This window comes from Haematobia irritans, chromosome 2 (assembly GCF_050003625.1).
Source record: "Haematobia irritans isolate KBUSLIRL chromosome 2, ASM5000362v1, whole genome shotgun sequence".
In the NCBI taxonomy this organism is placed as follows: Eukaryota; Metazoa; Arthropoda; class Insecta; order Diptera; family Muscidae; genus Haematobia; species Haematobia irritans.
Window position 1 is genome coordinate 104,472,836 of NC_134398.1, and position 25,181 is coordinate 104,498,016.

General features: G+C 37.3%; 3 protein-coding genes and 1 long non-coding RNA gene across 4 annotated transcripts in view; 3 read left to right on the top strand and 1 right to left on the bottom strand.

Annotated features, from left to right (window-relative positions):
* Positions 1-2,230: 2,230 nt before the first annotated feature.
* On the top strand, positions 2,231-6,081 carry LOC142224918 (uncharacterized). Its single transcript, XM_075294696.1, has 2 exons — positions 2,231-5,904; positions 6,060-6,081. Exons 1-2 carry the CDS (start codon positions 2,231-2,233, stop codon positions 6,079-6,081), a joined length of 3,696 nt encoding a protein of 1,231 aa, XP_075150811.1.
* Positions 6,018-7,809, top strand: LOC142225945 (uncharacterized). Its single transcript, XM_075295794.1, has 2 exons — positions 6,018-7,312; positions 7,380-7,809. The coding sequence occupies exons 1-2, from the start codon at positions 6,149-6,151 to the stop codon at positions 7,404-7,406; spliced, it is 1,191 nt and encodes a 396-aa protein (XP_075151909.1). The 5' UTR covers positions 6,018-6,148; the 3' UTR covers positions 7,407-7,809.
* A 12,299-nt stretch (positions 7,810-20,108) lies between these two features.
* On the top strand, positions 20,109-20,555 carry LOC142223849 (uncharacterized). Its single transcript, XR_012718927.1, has 2 exons — positions 20,109-20,293; positions 20,356-20,555. It is a non-coding gene; the product is annotated as an uncharacterized LOC142223849 (long non-coding RNA).
* Positions 20,556-24,660: 4,105 nt separating this feature from the next.
* Wdr59 (WD repeat domain 59) overlaps positions 24,661-25,181 on the bottom strand; it is a 216,957-nt gene continuing 216,436 nt past the window's right edge. The window contains exons 8-9 of the mRNA XM_075295795.1: positions 24,928-25,149; positions 24,661-24,874 (exon numbers count right to left, since the gene is read on the bottom strand). Of these exons, the coding sequence (XP_075151910.1) occupies positions 24,788-24,874; positions 24,928-25,149 (309 nt within the window). The 3' untranslated portion in view covers positions 24,661-24,787. The remainder of the gene's footprint in view (positions 24,875-24,927; positions 25,150-25,181) is intronic.

Here is a 25,181-nt window from a genome sequence, read left to right on the forward strand (position 1 = left end):
AATTAAAAAAAAATGTACCTGTTTTTTGTTCTGCTTTTTGATATATGGTATAATATATTTTTATTTGCAGTTACACACCCAGAAAAAAGTGCCTTCGAAACTAAAGGAAAAAATTTTCACCAATATGGTTTATCCATTTTATTACCATTAATGTAAATTTTTGTGAGAAATAATAAAATTTACTCGTTTCAGTAAAAAAATCCTAAACTGTAAGCAGTTAGGAATAGTTCATTAACTAGAATAAGGCATGGAATTTTACTCATACTGTTTTCTTCGCTGGGTATAAGAATTTACTACTGAACAAGAAAATTTTATTCACCGATAACAAAGCATTCGTAAAAATAAAAAAAATCCGAACTAAAACCAAGTTTCCTCAAAATTAGTAAAATTTCTTATAAAATGATAATTGCGACTTCCTTTATAATAGAAAGATTTTCATACATACGAACAACACTTGGCATAGAAAAATATTTTAGTTCATTCGTACTAAGAAGTATGCAATCCTTTCAAAACTTAAGGAAACACACTTGTTAGAATATAGGAAATTTTCCTATATTTCTATTGTTACCTGTAATCGATACCTGTCATCGTAATCGATGTGTTTGCGCGTGGGTGTATCGATATGTTTGCGCGTGGGTTGTTTTTTTAGTTGGAATCGAGTTGTTGTGGTATACGGAGAGATTGTTAAAAAATAATATGGTAAAATAATATAATAAATAACAAATAAAATATATAAAATATTTGTTATTTTAAATTAGTGAGAAAAAATGTTCGTTTTTTGAAAATAAATCTAATAATGTTCGTCATGGTGTATAAAGAAAACACCAGCAGAATAACAACCCTTTCATTTGTCTTCATTTTGGAATCTTCAATTATCAGGTAATATTCAGTGACGCTAACCTTTTGTAACAAAAATGGTTTACGAGGCTATTAGTGCGGAAGCAAACTAATAGCCGAAGCTACTAGTGCGGAAGCAAGCTAATCGTCGGTGAAACGATTAGTGCGGAAGCAAGCTAATTGCCGAAACAATTAGTGCGGAAGCAAGCTAATAGCCGAAGCTATTAGTGCGGAAGCAAGCTAATCGTCGGTGAAACGATTAGTGCGGAAGCAAGATAATTGCCGAAGCAATTAATGCGGAAGCAAGCTAATAGCCGAAGCTACTAGTGCGGAAGCAAGCTAATAGCCGAAGCTATTAGTGCGGAAGCAAGCTAATCGTCGCTGAAACGATTAGTGCGGAAGCAAGCTAATTGCCGAAACAATTAGTGCGGAAGCAAGCTAATAGCCGAAACTACTAGTGCGGAAGCAAGCTAATAGCCGAAGCTATTAGTGCGGAAGCAAGCTAATCGTCGGTGAAACGATTAGTGCGGAAGCAAGCTAATTGTCGAAACAATTAGTGCGGAAGCAAGCTAATAGCCGAAGCTACTAGTGCGGAAGCAAGCTAATAGCCGAAGCTATTAGTGCGGCAGCAAGCTAATCGTCGGGAAACGATTAGTGCGAAAGCAAGCTAATAGCCGAAGCTACTAGTGCGGAAGCAAGCTAATAGCCGAAGCTATTAGTGCGGAAGCAAGCTAATAGCCGAAGCTATTAGTGCGGAAGCAAGCTAATCGTCGGTGAAACGATTAGTGCGGAAGCAAGCTAATTGCCGAAACAATTAGTGCGGAAGCAAGCTAAATGCCGAGACCCTTAGTGCGGTGGTAGAGTTCCTGTCGCTTAGTGTGAACTGACTGCGGTCGTGCCACTAGTCGTGTTCAGTACCCTTCGGCTATCGGGAAACTCTTGCTCGTTGTCCAAAACCACCGAGTTTATATTCTCCCACAGCCACAACGTAGGTGAGAATTATGTTCATAGCAAACTAAAATTAATGTTTCTCAAAGTCAGACTGCCATATAAATTATTTTTCCCTTACCCACCCAGACTCTATTGAATGACAGTGGCTATGAGGAGAGTAGGGCAGTGGGTATGTGGCCATAAAAGGCCACATACCCACTGCCCTGAATTTGATTTTGTACATTTTTTCTATTGAAAATAATTCGGTCTCCTTTTTTTTGGGGTTTAATTAAATTTGGAAAATTTGTAAACGATCTTTAACGTAACATTTTTGGTGCCGAAACCCGGGAATATTTCGCGTATTTTTTTCGGTTTTTTTATTGATTTTATTTTTGTGGAAATACTAAGTGAATCACGTGTTAATTATTTGGTTTAAGGCAAATCACGTGTATTTGATATCGGAATGGCGGATTTAGATGGAATAATACAAATGCAAAGAGATTCATTAGAATTGCTGAGGAAATATGAGCAGAGGTTTGATTCTAAACCAAATTCTCAAAAAACTTCGGGTTTTTTGTCCTCATTGGGACAACGAATTGATGATGTTTTCAACGTTTTTGAGAGCCAACATCAGGAGATTTTACAAAGGGTCCACGATGAAGCCTTGAATGCCTCTGATGTTCCCTATTTAGCGGACGATCTATATTTTGATTTCTCCGATTTGTACTTTACATTTAGGGGTAAAATTATTGATTCTTTGCCTCAGCAATCGGCATCTCATTCTCCATTTGCTAGCACATTCGCAGTTCCAAATAATCGTTCTGATACGACTATAGGGGTTGACGCAAGGCTTCCTAAAATTTCATTGCCATCATTTTCAGGTGAGTATATGGAATGGATTTCTTTCCGTGACATATATTCATCCCTTGTTCACAATAACGAGTCACTTACTAAAATACAGAAATTTTACTATTTGAGGGGTACTCTTAGTGGTGAGGCCGCGAGTTTAATTAGGAGTATTTCTGCTACTGAAGCTAACTATGATTCCGCGTGGAAAATTCTGGAATCAAGGTACCACAACAAAAGAATAATAGTTAGCAATTTAGTTGGCAGACTTTATGGTTTAGATAAGTCTGATGGTGGATTTCAGTCCATCAAAAGGCTTCTTGATTCTGCCAGAGAATGTTTGTCTTCTCTAGATAATTTGGGAGTAGACACCGGAAGCTGGGATCCGTTATTGATTCATTTGCTATCCCAAAAACTTGATCTTCTAACCAGGAAAGATTGGGAGCAATCGTTAAGGTCTTCCACTGAAATTCCATCTCGCAGGGAGATGTTTGATTTCCTTGAGCGGACATTCAGAACCCTTGAATCTTTAAATAACGATTTTCACACTTCGGGGAATAATTCTAAGATAAAAAAGACTTCCTGCCATTCGGGCAAATTATTGAAGGCAAAGGTGAATTCGTGCGCACATTGTGGTAAACCCCATTTGATATCGAAATGTTTTAAGTTTTTGGCATTACCTTTGGCTATGAGATATGAATTTATATCACAGAGGAAACTTTGCCGTAATTGTCTTAGTACGGGACATAGTCATGATAACTGCCCCTCGCCTTTCCGTTGCATTTCATGCAAAGAATTGCATCACTCTATATTGCATTCGGATGGAGTGGAGAACTTGAATCAAGCTTTGACACAGTCTCCATCTTCATCGAATGATAATAGCATTGTTCCGAATCCGGTCACATCTCATACGACCAGCGCTTTTCGAGCAGTTTTGCTATATACGATACGTCTTGTTGTCAATGCTAACAGTGGTCGCTTTCAATTGAGAGCACTCTTGGACCCTGGTTCACAGGGCAGCCTTATATCTGAATCTGCGGTACAGTTAATAGGACTTAGAAAGGTTAGATCTCATCATCGAGTAATTGGCATTGGAGAAGGTAATTCGACTTTGTCCAAGTTTTTTGTGAACGTCGAATTGTTTTCCCGTACGAACAAGCCAGTCATGAATTGTAGGGCTTTAGTTTTGTCTAATCTCTCATCATACACCCCAGATCCATCGTCAAGACACATAACGATGCCCAATATCGAAATGGACAGTCTTGCCGATCCTCTTTTTTATAATTCCGATAGAATTGACATGATTTTAGGTTCTGATGTTATTTCCAGGATTCAGATACCCACTGAATCATTTGTCCATGGAAATTTATTTTTCCAAAATACGCATTTTGGATGGGTTTTTACGGGTTCTGACGAATCTGTGTCAATTAATGGTATTCATATACACAATTTGGGCCTTGAGACTATACTCCGATCCTTTTGGGAGCAGGAGGAGGTAACCATGAATCGGCATTTAACGGAAGAAGAGACTTCTTGCGATGCATACTTTCGAGCCACTACAAAACGAAGTTCGTCCGGTCGATACATGGTTTATTTACCATTTAAATCATTATGTCATGGCAATATATTTCCTGTTGTTGATAACAATCATTTCAATGCGCTGAAGCGTTTTAGGCAGTTGGAAATTTCTTTTTCGAAGCGTCCTCAGTATAGTGTAGGTTATAAGGAGTTTATGAAGGAATATGAGTTATTGGGACATATGTCCAAAGTGGGAGTTTACCCCAAAGATATTCGTCATAACTCCTATTTTTTACCCCATCATGGTGTGTTCAAAGAGGATAGCACTACCACAAAATTGCGAGTAGTTTTTGATGGCAGCAGTCATCATAACAATAAGGAATCTCTCAATGATTTGTTATCTCCAGGTCCTGCTCTACAAAATGACCTCCCCACAGTTTTGACGCATTGGAGAGGGCATAAGATAGCATTCTGTGCGGATATCGAGAAAATGTTCCGGCAGATAGATGTCTATCCGGAACATCGCAGATTCCAACAGATACTTTGGCGTTATGACCCTCTCGATGATATTAGTATTTACGAACTCAACACGGTTACATATGGAACCACTTCAGCTCCATATTTGGCCATAAGGGTGTTGAAAAAACTGGCGGAGGATTTTGAATCTGAATTTCCTGAGGCATCTCGAATATTGGTAGAAGATTCATATGTCGATGACATTTTGTCTGGTGCTGATTCATTTGAAAATGCCACCAGATTGCAAAGGGATTTGTGCTCCCTATTGAGAAATGGGGGATGCAATCTGAGAAAATGGATTACAAATTCAAAGGATCTTTTGGAGACTATTCCTGTGGAGCACAGGGATCCGTCTCTAACATTGGATTTTGATCAAAGTCATATTGTCAAGACCCTTGGTATTCAGTGGAATACGTGCGACGACTGTTTTTTCTTTAAATCCCAATTGACTGAGCCTGTGCTAGCCACGAAACGATTGATTCTTTCGGAGGCTGCACGACTTTATGACCCACTTGGTTGGCTAACCCCGACAACTGTTATCGCTAAGTCCATTTTTAAGAGCTTATGGGAGCATGGGATCGACTGGGATTCTGAAATCCCAGATATAATCCAGTCCCAGTGGTGTTCATATAGAGAATCGCTACCAAAACTTGCCAATCTAAAAATTCCTAGATGGATTGGGCTGTGTCCTGGAACGAAAATTGAATTTCATTGCTTTTGTGACGCCTCGTCTATTGCATATGCAGCTGTTGTATATGCTAGAGTGGTGGCAGCGGATGGCACTCACGTCAATATTATTCAGGCTAAGTCGAAAATTTCACCAATAAAGACCATTACAATTCCTCGTTTGGAATTGTGTGCGGCCTCATTATTGGTTAAACTGACACGAAAAGTTATGGGCTCTTTCAGGAGCACAGATGTTTCCAGTATTTATTATTGGAGTGACAGTTCGACTGTTCTTAGTTGGCTAAGGAAATCTCCATCGAACTGGAACGTTTTTGTGGCTAATAGAGTCGCTGATATTCAACGGTTTACAAATCCACTTGATTGGAGATATGTACCATCCACATTAAATCCAGCAGATATAGCCTCTCGTGGGATTTTACCAGGGGACTTAGTTGAAAACAAGACGTGGTGGAATGGTCCACAATTTCTTTATGATCCACCTGCTTTCTGGCCTGAAAATCTTTCCAATTTATACACTTCCGATGAAGAAAGAAAGAAAAAAATTGTCGCTCACACATCGGAGACATCAACGTACCCGGAGCTCCTTTTGAAATTTTCTAGTCTCCCGAAGTTACTCCGGGTGACTTCATTATGTCTACGTTTTGCACATAATTGCATATACAAGGAGAAGAGAAAATATGGTATTCTATCATTTTCTGAAACTTGGCACTCATTGCTTGTTTTAGTGAAGCTTTCTCAAAAGACTGATTTCCCTTCTGAAATCAAACTTTTATCTTCAAAGCGACAAATTGGCCATGGCCCAATTCTGAAACTTATGCCATTTCTTGATAATGAAGGTATTTTGAGAGTTGGAGGACGACTCCAAAACTCGAACTTTTCATTTGATAGGAAACATCCCATTTTATTATCGAAATCGAATCCACTATCCACATTAATTATTTCGGACGCTCATGAGCGAACACTTCATGGTGGCTTATCCTTAACTATGTCTTATGTGTCTAGAAAATTTTGGATTATATCTGGGAATCAACTTTGTAAAACAATCATTCACAAATGTATTGTTTGTTTTAGACACTCAGCAAAGTCGGCGCAACAAATAATGGGCAATTTGCCAAGTGTACGATTGAAACCAGTTCGTCCATTTAAGCACAGCGGTGTTGATTATGCTGGCCCTATAACGATAAAAGCTTCGTCGGTAAGATCTTCCGCCACTTCGAAAGGTTATATTTGTTTATTTGTGTGTATGGTCACAAAAGCCATACATTTGGAAGCAGTGTCAGACCTTACCACGAATGCCTTTCTAGCGGCTTTTAGGCGTTTCATTTCACGTAGAGGCGCTTGTACTGACCTATATTCTGATTGTGGCACAAATTTCATAGGTGCCTCAAAAGAACTTAAGGTAATTTATAATAAGAATGAAAAAGCTATGCCAAAGGATTTGTTGCAAGCCCTTAGCCAAAACGAGACGAACTGGCATTTCAATCCTCCAGCATCACCAAACTTTGGCGGCCTCTGGGAAGCAGGCGTAAAATCTGCCAAATTTCACTTAAAACGTATCATGGGTGATAGAGTTTTGAATTTTGAAGAGTTAACGACTTTGCTTTGTCAGATTGAAAGTTGTCTTAACTCTCGGCCACTGGCACCTCTATCAGCTGATCCATCTGATTTTGATTTCCTTACTCCAGCTCATTTTTTAATCGGAGAACCGACCAACTGTATACAAGAACCATCTTTGTTGGACACCAATATCAATCATCTTTCTAGATGGAAATGCGTGGAAAAACTCAAACAACATTTTTGGAAGAGGTGGCACGGTGAGTACCTAAATCGACTTCAAGCTCGACCCAAATGGTTAAAACCCAGAGCGGAAGCCAAAGTTGGTGATCTGGTTCTCGTATCCGACGAAAAAAGTGGTCCTGGGCAATGGAATGTTGGCCGTATTCAAGAGATTTTTCCTGGTCAAGACGGACATACAAGGGTAGTATCAATCCTTTCAAAAAATAAAGTTTATAAAAGGCCTATTTCTAAAATTTGTTTTTTTCCAGAAATTTCACACAACTGGTCAACATTAGCATCACCAAAAGAGTAAACCTATTCATGATCACAACAACAATCTCTAAACCATCACTCAACATCATCTTCATCCATTCTCAATCAAAAAGGATAAACCAGTTCTCAATCGCTGTGAGTCGGAGCATAGCGGAGCTTAAGGCTCGACTAAAATACTCCCAACGGCTGGTAATCCTGTACAACCTCATCTGGAAAAACTTTCGTTCTTCAGGGGGGAGAATGTTGGCAAAACCGCCAACACACCATATACTTTTATTTAATGTTTTTAAAATTGTGTTAAAATTAAAATTATTTTTATGATAAGTGTACATATCCAACATACATTTATTTTTTATTTATATTCATATTAAATTACCATTTTCCCCTTTACATTGTGTTAAATACATTTTAACATATTTAATATGATTTAGATAAATATTTAAACTTATTTGCATTATGTTGAATATGTACTTATGCTATACATCAATAGTGTAGTTATCATCAATGAATTTACATTTAACATTGCTCGTTGCTCATTTCATTCATATCAATCGTTTCATTGATAAAATATTCTCATTGATAAAAAGTTTCTCATTCTCTTTCTCTCAGTATGTTTATGCTTTGATTGAGTGATATGCAACAAATAACTGATCTTTAGCTTATTGTTGTTGTTCACTGATCAATGCATTACAACAGCACATCATTATCAATGAATGAGTGGTTTTTATCAATGAAAGCTTTATATTGAATGAAATTGAAGCATCAGCACTTTTGAATTAACAATTTATGGAGAGAAGTCACTCAATTCAAATTTTAAATCGAATTATAGTACAACAGGAGGCACAATCAAATAAATCTTTGTACGGACGAATACAATACAAAAATGTATTTCGTTCCGTTACAACGTTGTTGGCGGCGTACCACTCCATGGCCTTTTTACCGTAATGGCAAGATGCCAAATCCGGCCAAAACAGTACGGAACAACCGTGTTTCTTCAGGAAAGGCAGCAGATTCAAACACTCTTTCACGTAAATTTCTTGGTTGACAGTCCCGGAAGCTATGAAAATGCTGCTTTTCAAGCCACAGGTACAGATGGCTTGCCAAACCAGATATTTCTTTGCGAACTTTGACAGTTTTATGTGCTTGAAAATATCTTCTATCTTTCCCCTTCCTTTTGCCGTATAAAACTCCTGTCCCGGAAGCTGCTTGTAGTCGGCTTTGACGTAGGTTTCGTCGTCCATTACCACGCAGTCACACTTCGTCAGCATCGTCGTGTACAGCCTCCGGGATCGCGCTTTGGCCGTCGTATTTTGTTTATCATCGCGATTTGGAGTCACTACCTTCTTGTAAGTCGATAGTCCGGCTCGTTTTTTGGCTCGATGCACGGTTGTAGACGATACACCCAGCTTATTTGCGGCATCTCGGAGAGAGAGGTTAGGGTTTCGTTTGAAACTACCGGCAACTCTCTTTGTCGTCTCAGCGGCTTCCGGTTTTCGATTTCCCCCCAATACAGACTTCCTGGCTGCCGACAAACGTTCCCCAAACACTTTAATTACATTTGTAACGGTTGATTTGGCAACTTTTAGCGATTTTCCCAGCTTTGCGTTCGAGTAGCTCGGATTTTCGCGATGCGCGAGCAAAATTTTGATACGCTGCTCTTCTTGCTTGGACGGCATTTTGACAACTGAAGAGTGAATTCCAAAATCAAAATAGGAGCAACATTCTACACACTTACACCTTCAAAATGAGGGGTGTTCAGGTTAAATGCAAAATTGAAAGAAATACGTCAAGTTTATATTGACCAAATTTTGACCGTATCACCCTTTACTTTTGTTTCCCTCCACTTTCCTGGGATATATGCTAAGTTGATACATCCATATATATCGCAGACAACCAAGGGATGATTCTGTCAGTCACTGCTTGTAACTCCGCCGGAGTAATTCGATCAGGTCCAGGGGATTTGAATGGTCCAAAGCTATTTAACGCCCATTCTATTCTAGATTCCGATACAATAGGAAACGACCGCTGAGCCCCTGTGGCACCGCCAGACCAGGGTTCGACCGTCTGATTTCCAGGAAAATGTGTGTCCAATAGTACCTCCAGCGTCTCCTCACTAGACGTTGTCCAATTGCCCTCCGATGTTTTAATGAAACCTCGAGCGGATTTAGTGGATGATAGTAGCTTCCGTAGTCTGGAAGCCTCGGACGTATTTTCAATACTGCTGTAGTAATCATTCCAAGAGCTATGCTGAGCATTTTTCAGTTCTCGCTTGCATTCTTTTAGATTCTTCTTGTAAGCGTCCCAATCCTTAGAAGCTCTGGTGAACTTTGCTTTGTTAAAGAGCTTCCTGAAGGATTTCCTCATATTACTTAACTCCGTAGACCACCATGGTGGTCGATTTTTTCCCCTTGGCTTCCCTCTAGGGCATGAGATGTTGAAGGCCTTAGTAATCCTCTCCACTGCGTGTTCGATATCGTGCACAGTGCTCATATTTGTCTCTGGTATTTCCGGTATCATCATATTGAACGATTCCCTATACCTATTCCAATCAGCTTTCCTCACATTTGGCGGAAATATGGTCTTGGTGGTATGAACATCTAATTTGAAACTGATGTAGCGATGATCTGAGAAGCTATGTTCACTTAAAACCTGCCAATCAGATATCATTTCATTTAGTTCTTGCGAGGGCAAGGTGACGTCCAAAACCTCTTGTTTGTTTTAGTGACAAAGATTGGGGCATCTCCCTTATTGCAAACTACCAAATTAGTATGCAAAATAAACACTAGGAGTGACTCTCCTCTTGTATTAATGCCACCACTTCCCCATATACTATGATGTGAATTTGTATCGCATTCCATAAAGAGTTTTGTCTTTGTTTTCAATGGCTCCTCAACTAAGGTGTTAACGGCACATGACCGAAGGCATCCAATATTTGCATTTGGCTAATTCTAAACTGGCAACGACAGTGTCAGTATTGCACATTGAAGGAAGCAGAAACATCTTGAGCTCGTTTTTAGCAATTATAAAGGCTCGATTTACATCATTACCAGTATACTGCAATAGTTTGAACCCCGGGGTGCTTAATTCACATATTTTGTTTCTATAAATCTTCAATGTGCAATGCAGACACTGTCGTTGCCAATTTAGAAATAGCCAAATGCAAATATTGGGTATCTTCGGTCTATATGGGACATGACAGGGAGATGCCTCCATGTGCCGTTAAGACCTTAGTTGAGGAGTCACTGAAAACAAAGGCGAAACTCATTATGGGATGCGATGCGAATGCGCATCATAGTATATGGGGAAGTAGGGATACTAATGCAAGGGGAGAGTCGCTAATAGAGTTTATTTTGCGTACTAATCTGGTAGTATGCAACAAGGGAGATGCCCCAACCTTTGTCACTAAAAACAGGCAAGAGGTTTTGGACATCACCTTGGCCTCGCAAGAACTGAATGAAATGATATCTGAGTGGCATGTTTTAAGTGAACACAGCTTCTCAGATCATCGTTACATCAGTTTCAAATTTGATGTTCATACCACCAAGACCATATTTCCGCTAAATGTTAGGAAAGCTGACTGGAATAGGTATAGGGAATCGTTCAATATGATGATACCGGAAATACCAGAGACAAATATGAGCACTGTGCAAGTTATCGAACACGCAGTGGAGAGGATTACTAAGGCCTTCAACATTTCACTGAAAGCTGCATGCCCTAAAGGGAAGCCAAGGGGGAAAAATCGACCACCATGGTGGTCTACGGAGTTAGGTAATATGAGGAAATCGTGCAGGAAGCTCTTTAACAAAGCAAAGTCCACCAGAGCTCCTGTGGATTGGGACGCTTACAAGAAGAATCTGAGAGGATACAAGCGAGAACTGAGAAAGGCTCAGCATAACTCTTGGAATGATTACTGCAGCAGCATTGAGAATACGTCCGAGGCTTCCAGACTACGGAAGGTGCTAGCATCCACGAGCTCCGCTCCAGGTTTCATTAAAACATCGGAGGGCAATTGGACAACCTCCAGTGAGCAGACGCTGGAGGTACTATTGGACACACATTTTCCCGGAAATCAGACGGTTGAACCATGCACTGGCGGTTCCACAGTGGCTCAGCGGTCGTTTCCTATCGAGGAAATTGTATCAGAATCCAGAATAAAATGGGCGTTAAATAGCTTTGGATCATTCAAATCCCCCGGACCTGATGGAATTACTCCGGTGGAGTTAAAAGCGGTGGCTGACAGAATTATCCCCTGGTTGTCGGCGATATATATAGGATGTATCAACTTAGCATATATTCCACGAAAGTGGAGAGAATCAAAAGTCGTTTTCATACCTAAAGCGGGAAAAGCCTCTCACTCGAATGCGAAGGATTTCCGACCAATCAGCTTATCATCATTCCTACTTAAGACTCTGGAGAGGATGATAGATATTTATCTTAGAACTAGCATCGATTCAAGTTTGCTCTCGAAACGACAACATGCATACTCGAAAGGCAGGTCTACTGAGACCGCATTACATGAACTAGTCAGCTTTATTGAAAGCTCACTATCTGTCAAAGAATACACAATCGTGGCATTTCTAGACATCGAAGGGGCGTTCAATAACGTCCATCCGAGCTTGATATTAAATGGACTGACAACTCTGAATTTTGATCCAGGTATACTTAGGCTGTTAGACGAACTTCTAAGGAAGAGACGCATTTCAGCCACACTAGGACAAGTAAACATACAAAGGTATGTGAACAGAGGCACTCCCCAAGGAGGAGTTCTATCACCTCTTCTTTGGAATGTTGCTATAAACGACCTTCTGGTTTCCCTAGAAAAAGAAAGGATACAAGTGGTGGCATACGCAGATGATGTGGCGCTAGCAGTCAGGGGAAAATTCCCATAAACAGTTAGAGATATTATACAGAGAGCCCTCCGGATGACTGAGAAATGGGCGAAAGATAATGGTCTTGGGGTAAATCCTGCAAAGACAGAAATAGTCATGTACTGCAAAGATCGCAAAACTCCCACGGTTAGGCCCATTTCCTTAGGGGGTATTGAAATTCCCTTTAGGGAGTGTGCAAAATACCTTGGCATTATTTTGGACAGGAAGCTGAACTTTAAGCTTAATATTGAAGAAAGGGCGAGGAAAGCAACGGTAGCTTTATACTCGTGCAAAAAGGCAATAGGGAAAAAGTGGGTACTAAAACCAAAAATTGTACATTGGCTATACACGGCAGTGGTTAGACCTATAATGCTATATGGTGTTGTAGTCTGGTGGCCGGCACTTCACCAGCCGACAAGTTTAGACAAAGTTCAGCGTATGGCGTGCTTGTGTATCTCAGGTGCATTCAGCAAGACAGGAACAAACTCCCTTAATGTCATACTGCATCTATTGCCTTTAGACATTTTGGCCAAACAGTCAGCTGCAACAACGGCTGTGCGGTTGCGCGAGCTATCGCTGTGGTCGGAAAAAAGTTACGGTCACAGTTCGGTCCTCAAAATAATGCCAGATGTGCCTAACGTAGTGGATTACACTTTGGCGAGTCCACTTTTCGACAAAAAGTTTGAGACTCTAATTCCCAACAGTGAGGCGTGGTGTACACAGACCCCGGGGAATAAAAGATATATAGATTTCTACACTGATGGCTCAAAATTGGATGGGCAAGTGGGTTTCGGAGTATATTCTAAAGATCTGGAACTTCGAATAGCGAAAAGATTACCTGATCACTGTAGTGTTTTTCAGGCTGAAATATTAGCAATAAGAGAAGTGGTGAATTGGCTGAGAAGTAATGCTCCAAGCAATATTGGCATTAATATATACTCAGACAGTCAACCTGCAATAAAATCCTTGGACTCTGTGTTCCTCAACTCGAAAACGGCCATCGACTGCCGCAAATCTCTCAATGAGATGGTTGAGCAGCACAATATTCACCTAATATGGGTGCCTGGCCACAGGAACTACCGGGGAACTGCGAAGCAGATGAGCTAGCAAGGCTAGGAACTACCTTACATATTCCAGGGGAACTAGAATCTGTTGGTATGCCCCTGGCTACCTGCAAGCTCTTACTGCGTGAGAAGGCTGTCATGATGGCAAATGTTCGATGGGAGAATTGTAAGGGTTGTAACGACACCAAGCAAATATGGCCCCATTTAAACTTAAACCGCACACTAGATATGCTAGTGTTCTCGAGACGCCAGATATCACTCCTGATATCTGATATAACGGGTCGCTGCCTGATAGGCGATTTTGCAAAAACTATTGGTGCGAAGTATAATGACTATTGTATGAGCTGTCATGATGCGGAGGAAAAGGAATCAATAAAACACCTCTTGTGTGAGTGTCCTGCATTTTGTGTAAGGCGTAAGCAAATTTTAGGGGCATATAGCTTCAGATTACTAGCGGACCTGGAAAACGTTAACTTAAGCAGTCTGCTAATGTTTTTGGAACAATCTGGTTGGTTCAACAGAAGAAAATAATCGAGAAGGTTCAACGGTTAAAAAAAAGTGCCCATATGTAATAGGTACTTTTAGTTAATGTGGTATCACAATGGACTGAATAGTCTAAGTGAGCCTGAATCTTAATCGGGCTGCCACTTTAACCTTAACCTAACCTTCTATAAACATATGGTTCTTGAATAAGAACTATATCTATGTCCCCTTTTATCGGGAGAACTTTTAAGGCACCACATGCAGCCTTACAATGGTGAAGATTTATCTGGAGGATCCGAAGGTATTGATTTCTTTTTGATGTTTCTCCAGCATTACCACTTAACATAGCACTATTGGTCTGTGATGCGTGTCCAGCACGTTCTTTGTTACATGCAGAATCATTGTTAGTATCCAACAATGTTGATGTTTTCTTTTCAACTACTTGCTTCTTTATATATGCGTTCAACAATACAACAACACTACACATACACAAAATGCCATTTTAGTTTGACATTATTAATATCATGGGGGATACACACGTTTGCTCGTGACTTTACCTCTATTAATATGCCTTGATAAAAAACGAACGGCAACCAATCTAGCAAAATCCAGAAACTGCTTTTGTCCTCTCACCGAGTATTTTCAGCTGGGATAAGTGATTTTTTGTTTGGATTTTTTGTGTTGCACTGTGTTATCAATACTTTGGATGAAACTCCGATTTCGCTAAATTTGTTATCAAGAAAAGCTTTAATGCAGCTGTGTAGTAATTTGATTGTGGATTCTTTACGTAATTGCGTCTTTACGTAAAGCACGCAAAGCCGACACCAACGATCGTAATTAACTTAGATTATCAAATTTTCTTCCCTCTGCGTTTATAATACAAGTCATATTTAAGGACAGAGTTAAACCGTGCAGACTCTCTATCGAGTCTCTCTATCGAGCATAGAAGCGGCACATTAGAAATCCAATGGTAATATTTTGTGAAGACAAAACATGGAATTTGTTGAAGGTTTCCTTTCAGATTTTGTTTTATTTGGAATAGGAGAATATTTGTCATTGTATTCCTAAGGAATATATAATAGCAATAATTACAATCATCGGTTTCAACATCTTGATGTTAGGATATGATGTTTGCAAAAAATGAATGTGGGTTGAACGTGGGTCATTGCGCATCGTAAGTAACATAGGAAGATACAATGTGGAAAAATGGAGCCACCGATTCATGGGGTAGAGAGCTCAATGTTTTAAACGATCCTCATCTAAGCTCTCGTTCCTGATCCAAATAAAGGGCTGATATACCTTGTATGAGATCACTAAGGCTTGTCAGAAGTCCCACATGATTTATTGCTATTGCATCTCTTTGATTCCTTAATGCCTCGATTCGTACACGCACAGAAAAAACATGTTTGGACATGGTTGCCGCATCCATTTAACGCTTATCTAGAGTGTGTAATTGTCGCGAAAGCCATGTATTTTGTCTTTGTAAAAATAATTTTCGAGCGAAGAAAAATATATGTTGCCAATAAGCATTTAAATGGTTCTCAAATACTGCAAACATGTTCTATTATATGAATGATAGAATTTGAGACCATTACATGGCCGGGAAAATCATGTACCTGACCATCCAATTTTTTTACTTTTTTGCAGGGAAAAAAGTATTTTTATGGGTTACGTATAGACATGCCTAGAACCATTACATGGCCATAAAGACCACGTACATTTTTTCGTGACCATTTAATTTTTTAACTTTTTTGCAGCGAAAAGAATTTCATAAAACCATTGAGCAGGTACACACGATTTGCATTTTGCCCGTCAGTCGTGTGTTGATTGTTTCTTGGAATGGACGGAGAATACGGAATTACTGTGTTTTGTGTTAATTTATTTATTCAGAAGTGGCACGTTGTTTTATATGAACACAAAAAAGGGAAATGTAATTAAAAAAAATGTACCTGTTTTTTGTTCTGCTTTTTGATATATGGTATAATATATTTTTATTTGCAGTTACACACCCAGAAAAAAGTGCCTTCGAAACTAAAGGAAAAAATTTTCACCAATATGGTTTATCCATTTTATTACCATTAATGTAAATTTTTGTGAGAAATAATAAAATTTACTCGTTTCAGTAAAAAAATCCTAAACTGTAAGCAGTTAGGAATAGTTCATTAACTAGAATAAGGCATGGAATTTTACTCATACTGTTTTCTTCGCTGGGTATAAGAATTTACTACTGAACAAGAAAATTTTATTCACCGATAACAAAGCATTCGTAAAAATAAAAAAAATCCGAACTAAAACCAAGTTTCCTCAAAATTAGTAAAATTTCTTATAAAATGATAATTGCGACTTCCTTTATAATAGAAAGTTTTTCATACATACGAACAACACTTGGCATAGAAAAATATTTTAGTTCATTCGTACTAAGAAGTATGCAATCCTTTCAAAACTTAAGGAAACACACTTGTTAGAATATAGGAAATTTTCCTATATTTCTATTGTTACCTGTAATCGATACCTGTCATCGTAATCGATGTGTTTGCGCGTGGGTGTATCGATATGTTTGCGCGTGGGTTGTTTTTTTAGTTGGAATCGAGTTGTTGTGGTATACGGAGAGATTGTTAAAAAATAATATGGTAAAATAATATAATAAATAACAAATAAAATATATAAAATATTTGTTATTTTAAATTAGTGAGAAAAAATGTTCGTTTTTTGAAAATAAATCTAATAATGTTCGTCATGGTGTATAAAGAAAACACCAGCAGAATAACAACCCTTTCATTTGTCTTCATTTTGGAATCTTCAATTATCAGGTAATATTCAGTGACGCTAACCTTTTGTAACAAAAATGGTTTATGATTTTTTATATTTGTAGGTATTGAAATCGTTAGGCAGCAACTTATTAAAAGTGAAGTGAAAGCAAGTGGGTTTCGGAGTATATTCTAAAGATCTGGAACTTCGAATAGCGAAAAGATTACCTGATCACTGTAGTGTTTTTCAGGCTGAAATATTAGCAATAAGAGAAGTGGTGAATTGGCTGAGAAGTAATGCTCCAAGCAATATTGGCATTAATATATACTCAGACAGTCAACCTGCAATAAAATCCTTGGACTCTGTGTTCCTCAACTCGAAAACGGCCATCGACTGCCGCAAATCTCTCAATGAGATGGCTGAGCAGCACAATATTCACCTAATATGGGTGCCTGGCCACAGGAACATACCGGGGAACTGCGAAGCAGATGAGCTAGCAAGGCTAGGAACTACCTTACATATTCCAGGGGAACTAGAATCTGTTGGTATGCCTCTGGCTACCTGCAAGCTCTTACTGCGTGAGAAGGCTGTCATGATGGCAAATGTTCGATGGGAGAATTGTAAGGGTTGTAACGACACCAAGCAAATATGGCCCCATTTAAACTTAAACCGCACACTAGATATGCTAGTGTTCTCGAGACGCCAGATATCACTCCTGATATCTGATATAGCGGGTCGCTGCCTGATAGGCGATTTTGCAAAAACTATTGGTGCGAAGTATAATGACTATTGTATGAGCTGTCATGATGCGGAGGAAAAGGAATCAATAAAACACCTCTTGTGTGAGTGTCCTGCATTTTGTGTAAGGCGTAAGCAAATTTTAGGGGCATATAGCTTCAGATTACTAGCGGACCTGGAAAACGTTAACTTAAGCAGTCTGCTAATGTTTTTGGAACAATCTGGTTGGTTCAACAGAAGAAAATAATCGAGAAGGTTCAACGGTTAAAAAAAGTGCCCATATGTAATAGGTACTTTTAGTTAATGTGGTATCACAATGGACTGAATAGTCTAAGTGAGCCTGAATCTTAATCGGGCTGCCACTTTAACCTTAACCTAACCTTCTATAAACATATGGTTCTTGAATAAGAACTATATCTATGTCCCCTTTTATCGGGAGAACTTTTAAGGCACCACATGCAGCCTTACAATGGTGAAGATTTATCTGGAGGATCCGAAGGTATTGATTTCTTTTTGATGTTTCTCCAGCATTACCACTTAACATAGCACTATTGGTCTGTGATGCGTGTCCAGCACGTTCTTTGTTACATGCAGAATCATTGTTAGTATCCAACAATGTTGATGTTTTCTTTTCAACTACTTGCTTCTTTATATATGCGTTCAACAATACAACAACACTACACATACACAAAATGCCATTTTAGTTTGACATTATTAATATCATGGGGGATACACACGTTTGCTCGTGACTTTACCTCTATTAATATGCCTTGATAAAAAACGAACGGCAACCAATCTAGCAAAATCCAGAAACTGTTTTTGTCCTCTCACCGAGTATTTTCAGCTGGGATAAGTGATTTTTTGTTTGGATTTTTTGTGTTGCACTGTGTTATCAATACTTTGGATGAAACTCCGATTTCGCTAAATTTGTTATCAAGAAAAGCTTTAATGCAGCTGTGTAGTAATTTGATTGTGGATTCTTTACGTAATTGCGTCTTTACGTAAAGCACGCAAAGCCGACACCAACGATCGTAATTAACTTAGATTATCAAATTTTCTTCCCTCTGCGTTTATAATACAAGTCATATAATTAAGGACAGAGTTAAACCGTGCAGACTCTCTATCGAGTCTCTCTATCGAGCATAGAAGCGGCACATTAGAAATCCAATGGTAATATTTTGTGAAGACAAAACATGGAATTTGTTGAAGGTTTCCTTTCAGATTTTGTTTTATTTGGAATAGGAGAATATTTGTCATTGTATTCCTAAGGAATATATAATAGCAATAATTACAATCATCGGTTTCAACATCTTGATGTTAGGATATGATGTTTGCAAAAAATGAATGTGGGTTGAACGTGGGTCATTGCGCATCGTAAGTAACATAGGAAGATACAATGTGGAAAAATGGAGCCACCGATTCATGGGGTAGAGGGCTCAATGTTTTAAACGATCCTCATCTAAGCTCTCGTTCCTGATCCAAATAAAGGGCTGATATACCTTGTATGAGATCACTAAGGCTTGTCAGAAGTCCCACATGATTTATTGCTATTGCATCTCTTTGATTCATTAATGCCTCGATTCGTACACGCACAGAAAAAACATGTTTGGACATGGTTGCCGCATCCATTTAACGCTTATCTAGAGTGTGTAATTGTCGCGAAAGCCATGTATTTTGTCTTTGTAAAAATAATTTTCGAGCGAAGAAAAATATATGTTGCCAATAAGCATTTAAATGGTTCTCAAATACTGCAAACATGTTCTATTATATGAATGATAGAATTTGAGACCATTACATGGCCGGGAAAATCATGTACCTGACCATCCAATTTTTTTACTTTTTTGCAGGGAAAAAAGTATTTTTATGGGTTACGTATAGACATGCCTAGAACCATTACATGGCCATAAAGACCACGTACATTTTTTCGTGACCATTTAATTTTTTAACTTTTTTGCAGCGAAAAGAATTTCATAAAACCATTGAGCAGGTACACACGATTTGCATTTTGCCCGTCAGTCGTGTGTTGATTGTTTCTTGGAATGGACGGAGAATACGGAATTACTGTGTTTTGTGTTAATTTATTTATTCAGAAGTGGCACGTTGTTTTATATGAACACAAAAAAGGGAAGTGTAATTAAAAAAATGTACCTGTTTTTTGTTCTGCTTTTTGATATATGGTATAATATATTTTTATTTGCAGTTACACACCCAGAAAAAAGTGCCTTCGAAACTAAAGGAAAAAATTTTCACCAATATGGTTTATCCATTTTATTACCATTAATGTAAATTTTTGTGAGAAATAATAAAATTTACTCGTTTCAGTAAAAAAATCCTAAACTGTAAGCAGTTAGGAATAGTTCATTAACTAGAATAAGGCATGGAATTTTACTCATACTGTTTTCTTCGCTGGGTATAAGAATTTACTACTGAACAAGAAAATTTTATTCACCGATAACAAAGCATTCGTAAAAATAAAAAAAATCCGAACTAAAACCAAGTTTCCTCAAAATTAGTAAAATTTCTTATAAAATGATAATTGCGACTTCCTTTATAATAGAAAGTTTTTCATACATACGAACAACACTTGGCATAGAAAAATATTTTAGTTCATTCGTACTAAGAAGTATGCAATCCTTTCAAAACTTAAGGAAACACACTTGTTAGAATATAGGAAATTTTCCTATATTTCTATTGTTACCTGTAATCGATACCTGTCATCGTAATCGATGTGTTTGCGCGTGAGTGTATCGATATGTTTGCGCGTGGGTTGTTTTTTTAGTTGGAATCGCGTTGTTGTGGTATACGGAGAGATTGTTAAAAAATAATATGGTAAAATAATATAATAAATAACAAATAAAATATATAAAATATTTGTTATTTTAAATTAGTGAGAAAAAATGTTCGTTTTTTGAAAATAAATCTAATAATGTTCGTCATGGTGTATAAAGAAAACACCAGCAGAATAACAACCCTTTCATTTGTCTTCATTTTGGAATCTTCAATTATCAGGTAATATTCAGTGACGCTAACCTTTTGTAACAAAAATGGTTTATGATTTTTTATATTTGTAGGTATTGAAATCGTTAGGCAGCAACTTATTAAAAGTGAAAAGTACAAGAAGAAGAAAAAGTGTGTTTTACAGTTGATAATATCACATGGAAATTGGAAATAGTTGAATAATAAACTAATATTTCAAGGACAGTCGATGCTGTTGATTCTTAATAAATATATTCAATATATTAATAAAACATGTCTTTTATTGAAGATAAAATTGCTTATATAAATAAATAAAATTGTATTTAAAAACGAAGGTAAGCAGTTCTAATTATGAAGTAAAAGTTTTACCACAAATATGTAAGATTTGTCCAAATGAATGAAAAAATTTCAATAAAATCATTCCATATATGAATTCAAATCAGTTAAATTTTTTCATTCTGTAGTATTGTGGTACATAAATATAGGAAAATGTTAACTAATATATGGAATGCATTATACCTAATTTCTACGAAAATCACATCGTTCAAACAAATAAAAATGTCTTTGGCGCTATACGAAGTTCAACTTTCTTCACAATGAGTTCATTTTAAGTTAAAGAAGGGGTCACTTTTTTCTGGGTGCATGATGTCTGCGTTGGTAGATTTGATGGGCACGAAATAAATATGGAATGATTACTTATTGTTGAAATTGAACAAAAATAGAGTGTTTAAAAATATGTGATGTTTGCTTGCACGACATTATAAATACAAATAAACAATGAATTTGTTTATAAATAAATAAAGTTAATTTTGTGTTTTCTTTTCTCAAGTGGCGTCCTTTTCTCGACGACGAAAAAAGTTTTTTTTTCATAAAGATCAAAACATTTTAGGTTGTGACCATGTTCTTTTAACTGAAAGAAAAACTTTTTTGACGAATACCATAACATTTTAGATCCTGACCATTGTCTTTTAATGGACACAAAATTTTTTTATCAATATAAAAACATTTTAGATGAGGACAATTTTATTTTTCTTAGAACCATGTTCACTGCGCCAACATGGTTGCAGGTGAAAATGTTACATGGTCGCCGCAAAAATAGCTCCTATCATATTATTTTGCTCTTCGAATATGATTGTGACAATCATGTTTCTTCTCTGCGTGTACACTCGAACCATGGTGTTTCAGTTTAGCGATACATTCTTTAGCATATATTTGACTTATGCCTCCGTCATATTGTGATTCTTTGAGCTGTTACCGAATTGTAATTTTGCGAACTTTGAATTCAGTTTTTGTGAACATAGTATATATAAATAAAAAGAGTTTTGTAAGAAAATTCTTTTATTTTCTCTCCAGTTTCTAACAAGTAGGCAAAAGTTTCGTAAACATAACCCCACACAAATAACACAATGTAAATAAAAGCAATATGTATGTAAACAAAGAATGTAAACAAAGAATGTAAACAAACCTACTAAACGTAAACAAAGCCTTTGACAAGATGAATGTCGGTATTAGTCACCTGATTGCATGACTTTATCTGGATTAATATGGCTTGGGTGCTACGCATTCACTCGTGAACGTGCGGGAATGGGACTGAAACAAATATGTCGTGCGTGAGCATACCTGAGAAGTAAAATCGGTTCGTGAATGTGCGTGAATAAAATTTCTTTAAAATCACGCTCACGAAAAAATCAAAATTTAATTCTTACTCGTATGTTAAGGCCGGTACTCTGTTTGTTGGTGCGAAAAAAGTTCTCCTAAATCATTGTTTCGCGTTGAAAAATGATGGTGTTGACAATATATTTTGAAGGAAAAAAAAACAGTCATTTTGGAACTTTTTCGCGCTTATTTCATCGAAATGTATTGACAACATCGCAAAATGTCACGAAATGATTACATATACATAGGAAACTAGTGGCTCGATTTACACACATACACACGCATACATAATAATTAAATTGAAAAAGAAGAAGCAGAAGTTATTTTACAAATAACTTTGGGTTTAAAAAATCTAATTTTACAATGCTGCATTTTATTTTTTGGAACATAGCAATTAATTCTTGTGATTCCATTCATTGCTACCCCGGTACTATACATGTTGGTTGAAGTGCTAATGCTTCCTCTGCAACATCAATTGCTGTGCTCCTTTTGTTAACATTTTGTTTTGTGTTTATTATCCCGATGCCCAGTACAAATGAAACGATTGTAATATATAATTCACTAAATAAAGCTTTTATTTTGTTAACATTTGTGTTTAAATTTCATGTTTTATACATTATTTATGTTCTACAATATAGCAGCGAGCGGCTGGACGTTGGTTGTTATTTTATTACGGAAATACAACCATGTTATACTTTGTTTTATCTATCGATCAGATTACATTTTTAAATAATAATCCGAACCACTTTTGCGTTATAAATTCACAAAAATCAGTTTAATAAATAAATTATTTCTTAATTCACATTGCAAATGGCGCCATGTTATGAAAATACTGACTGATCGAATTACGTCAGTTTTTCAACTCGAAAAAAACAAAGTATCACAAATGGAAAAAATTTCGCTAGTTTTTCCCATTTTTTGGTTTTGTATGGAGTTTCAACGCGAAAACCGAGCAGAGTACCGGGCTTTAAGCTGAGTACTATGTTCACTTTTCAAGCTGAAAACCAGCTTGTTTTCACGGTTACTTTTTTTAATTAATTAATTTAGAAATACAAAATTATTTGCAAACAATTTCTTGGATCTTTTCCATCCATTATTTGGCAAGACTCGATCAAAATATAATAGTCTTCATAAATATATTTGTACTTTTAATTTAGTGTTTTGGTGAAAAAGCCAAACATAGTACTCACCTTTAACTGAAATTAATTTAGCTGTCGAACTATATTCTATTCATGAATTTCGTTACCTTTGCTCACTCCCGGTTAGAAAATGTCGGGAATCACGTGAATTGTCGTGCGTGAGTACTGGTTTTCATTTCGTGAATGTGCGTGAGTGTGAGTTGCTACCACACGTATCGTGCGCGCATACATTTTGCTTCGTGAATGTGAGTGAAATTTCACTCACACGCACACCGAACAGTGACCGTGTGTTTTTTCCGACCACAGCGATAGCTCACGCAACCGTACAGCCGTTGTTGCTGCTAACTGTTTGGCTAATATGTGTAAAAACAATAGATGCAGCATGATATTAAAAGAATCTGTTCATGTCTTACTGAATGAGCTTGAGTTACACAAGCAAGCCAATCTCTGAACTGAAAGTGCCGGCTACCAGACCACAACACCATATAGCATGGCAGTGTACAGCCAATGCACAATTTTCGGTTTTAGTTTCCCACTTTTTCCATATTCCCTTTTTACACGAGTACTTTCTTCTATATTCAGCTTAAAGTTCAGCTTCTAGTCCAATATAACTCCAAGGTATTTTGTACACTCACCGAAGGGAGTTTCAATTTTGAAATTTGCGTTCTTTGCAGTACATGACGAATAATGTAAACAGCACAGTTTTTCTGCAATAAATTTTATTTGCAGACAGGAAGTATAAAATAAACCTAAATTACAGTAGAATGTGGAAAAAAGATAAAAAACAACCCATAAAAATATACATAGAATTTTTCGTTCAAATTTTAGATTTATAAAATTGTATTTCGTGCATGTGCAAAATATATATAAAAAACACATTAAAGTTTCAAAATTTATTACTTTTTTATTACTAACTATGCGTAGTATAGCTGTGCACTTAGCTCACATAGAAAAATGTTCGTGTACATTTTACAGGTCTGTGACGGTGTAAAGTGTAGTTCAGAACACCTCTTAAGTGTGACAACTGACGAAAGCGATATATATGTGTAATTGTGGATGGGAATTTTCCCCTGAATGCTAGAGCAACATCATCTGCGTATGACACCACTTTTATCCTTTCTTTTTCTATGGAAACCAGAAGGAATTTGTACATTTGTAAAATACAGGCAGCAATGTGAAAAGGTTTCGAATTCTCTTGTGAAAATTATGCCACGCTTAGAGGAAGTGGCGACAAAGAATCGAACAGCACTCATTGATATGTGAGATGTTCACCACTCGTGGTATCACAATGGACTGAATAGTCTAAATGAGCTTAAAATATCAGTCTGCCACTATAACTAACCTAGATGGAAATTGAGGGCATTTTTTGTATTTTTTATATGTTTGTTTGGTCAGCTACACCCACAGAAGTTTGTTAGTAGAACCACCAGAAAAATCTGTGATATGTGTGTTTGCAACAAGCGTTCACTATATCACATTAATACGTAACAAAATCCCAAAGGTTATAGTTCAAATTAATCTTTAATGTATGCGGAGGTCTCCATAGCTCTCTCAAAAATATGCTGTTGCTCCATAACTCTTGTACTAATATTAATTCATTGAATGCAACTGCAAAAGTTTTTTCTTATTATGAAACTTAAATTGATAAATTTTATTGTTTAAATCAAAGATGGTGAACAGTATGTATACAAACAGTATTGTATTCTATATTAGGATTGGTTAGAATACAATTTCATAAAAATATCTGCAACGCTCGTATATCCATAGCAGTTTGTTGCAAGCATTGGCAACCGCAACCTGTAGCGCACACGTCATGTTTCTGTCGAAAGACAAACGTTAAATTTTTTCTTTATTTATTCACGGTGGACTTACCTGAAACCATCGCTTCATATGCATCAAATGACCTCCATGGCCACATGCTAGACACGCATTTGCGGCACCCTTTACAGGCATGCGACAAAGAGCACAGAAGAGAACAGGTCTCTGGCAAGGTCCACATGCAGATGTCCGCTTCGTTTTATTACAACCAGAGCATTCACATACAAATTCAACTCCCCGAGCTGGATTTTTTGTAAATACTGTGTGTTTTAAGATCTACATTGGGAAACATATAGAAATCTGCTCTA

Coding starts and splice junctions, on each gene's coding strand:
- LOC142225945 (XM_075295794.1), top strand. CDS start 6,149: ATGCCATTTCTTGATAATGAAGGTATTTTGAGAGTTGGAGGACGACTC. Junction 7,313..7,379: donor GTCAAGACGGACATACAAGG/GTAGTATCAATC, acceptor GTTTTTTTCCAG/AAATTTCACACAACTGGTCA.
- LOC142224918 (XM_075294696.1), top strand. CDS start 2,231: ATGGCGGATTTAGATGGAATAATACAAATGCAAAGAGATTCATTAGAA. Junction 5,905..6,059: donor CACACATCGGAGACATCAAC/GTACCCGGAGCT, acceptor TGCTTGTTTTAG/TGAAGCTTTCTCAAAAGACT.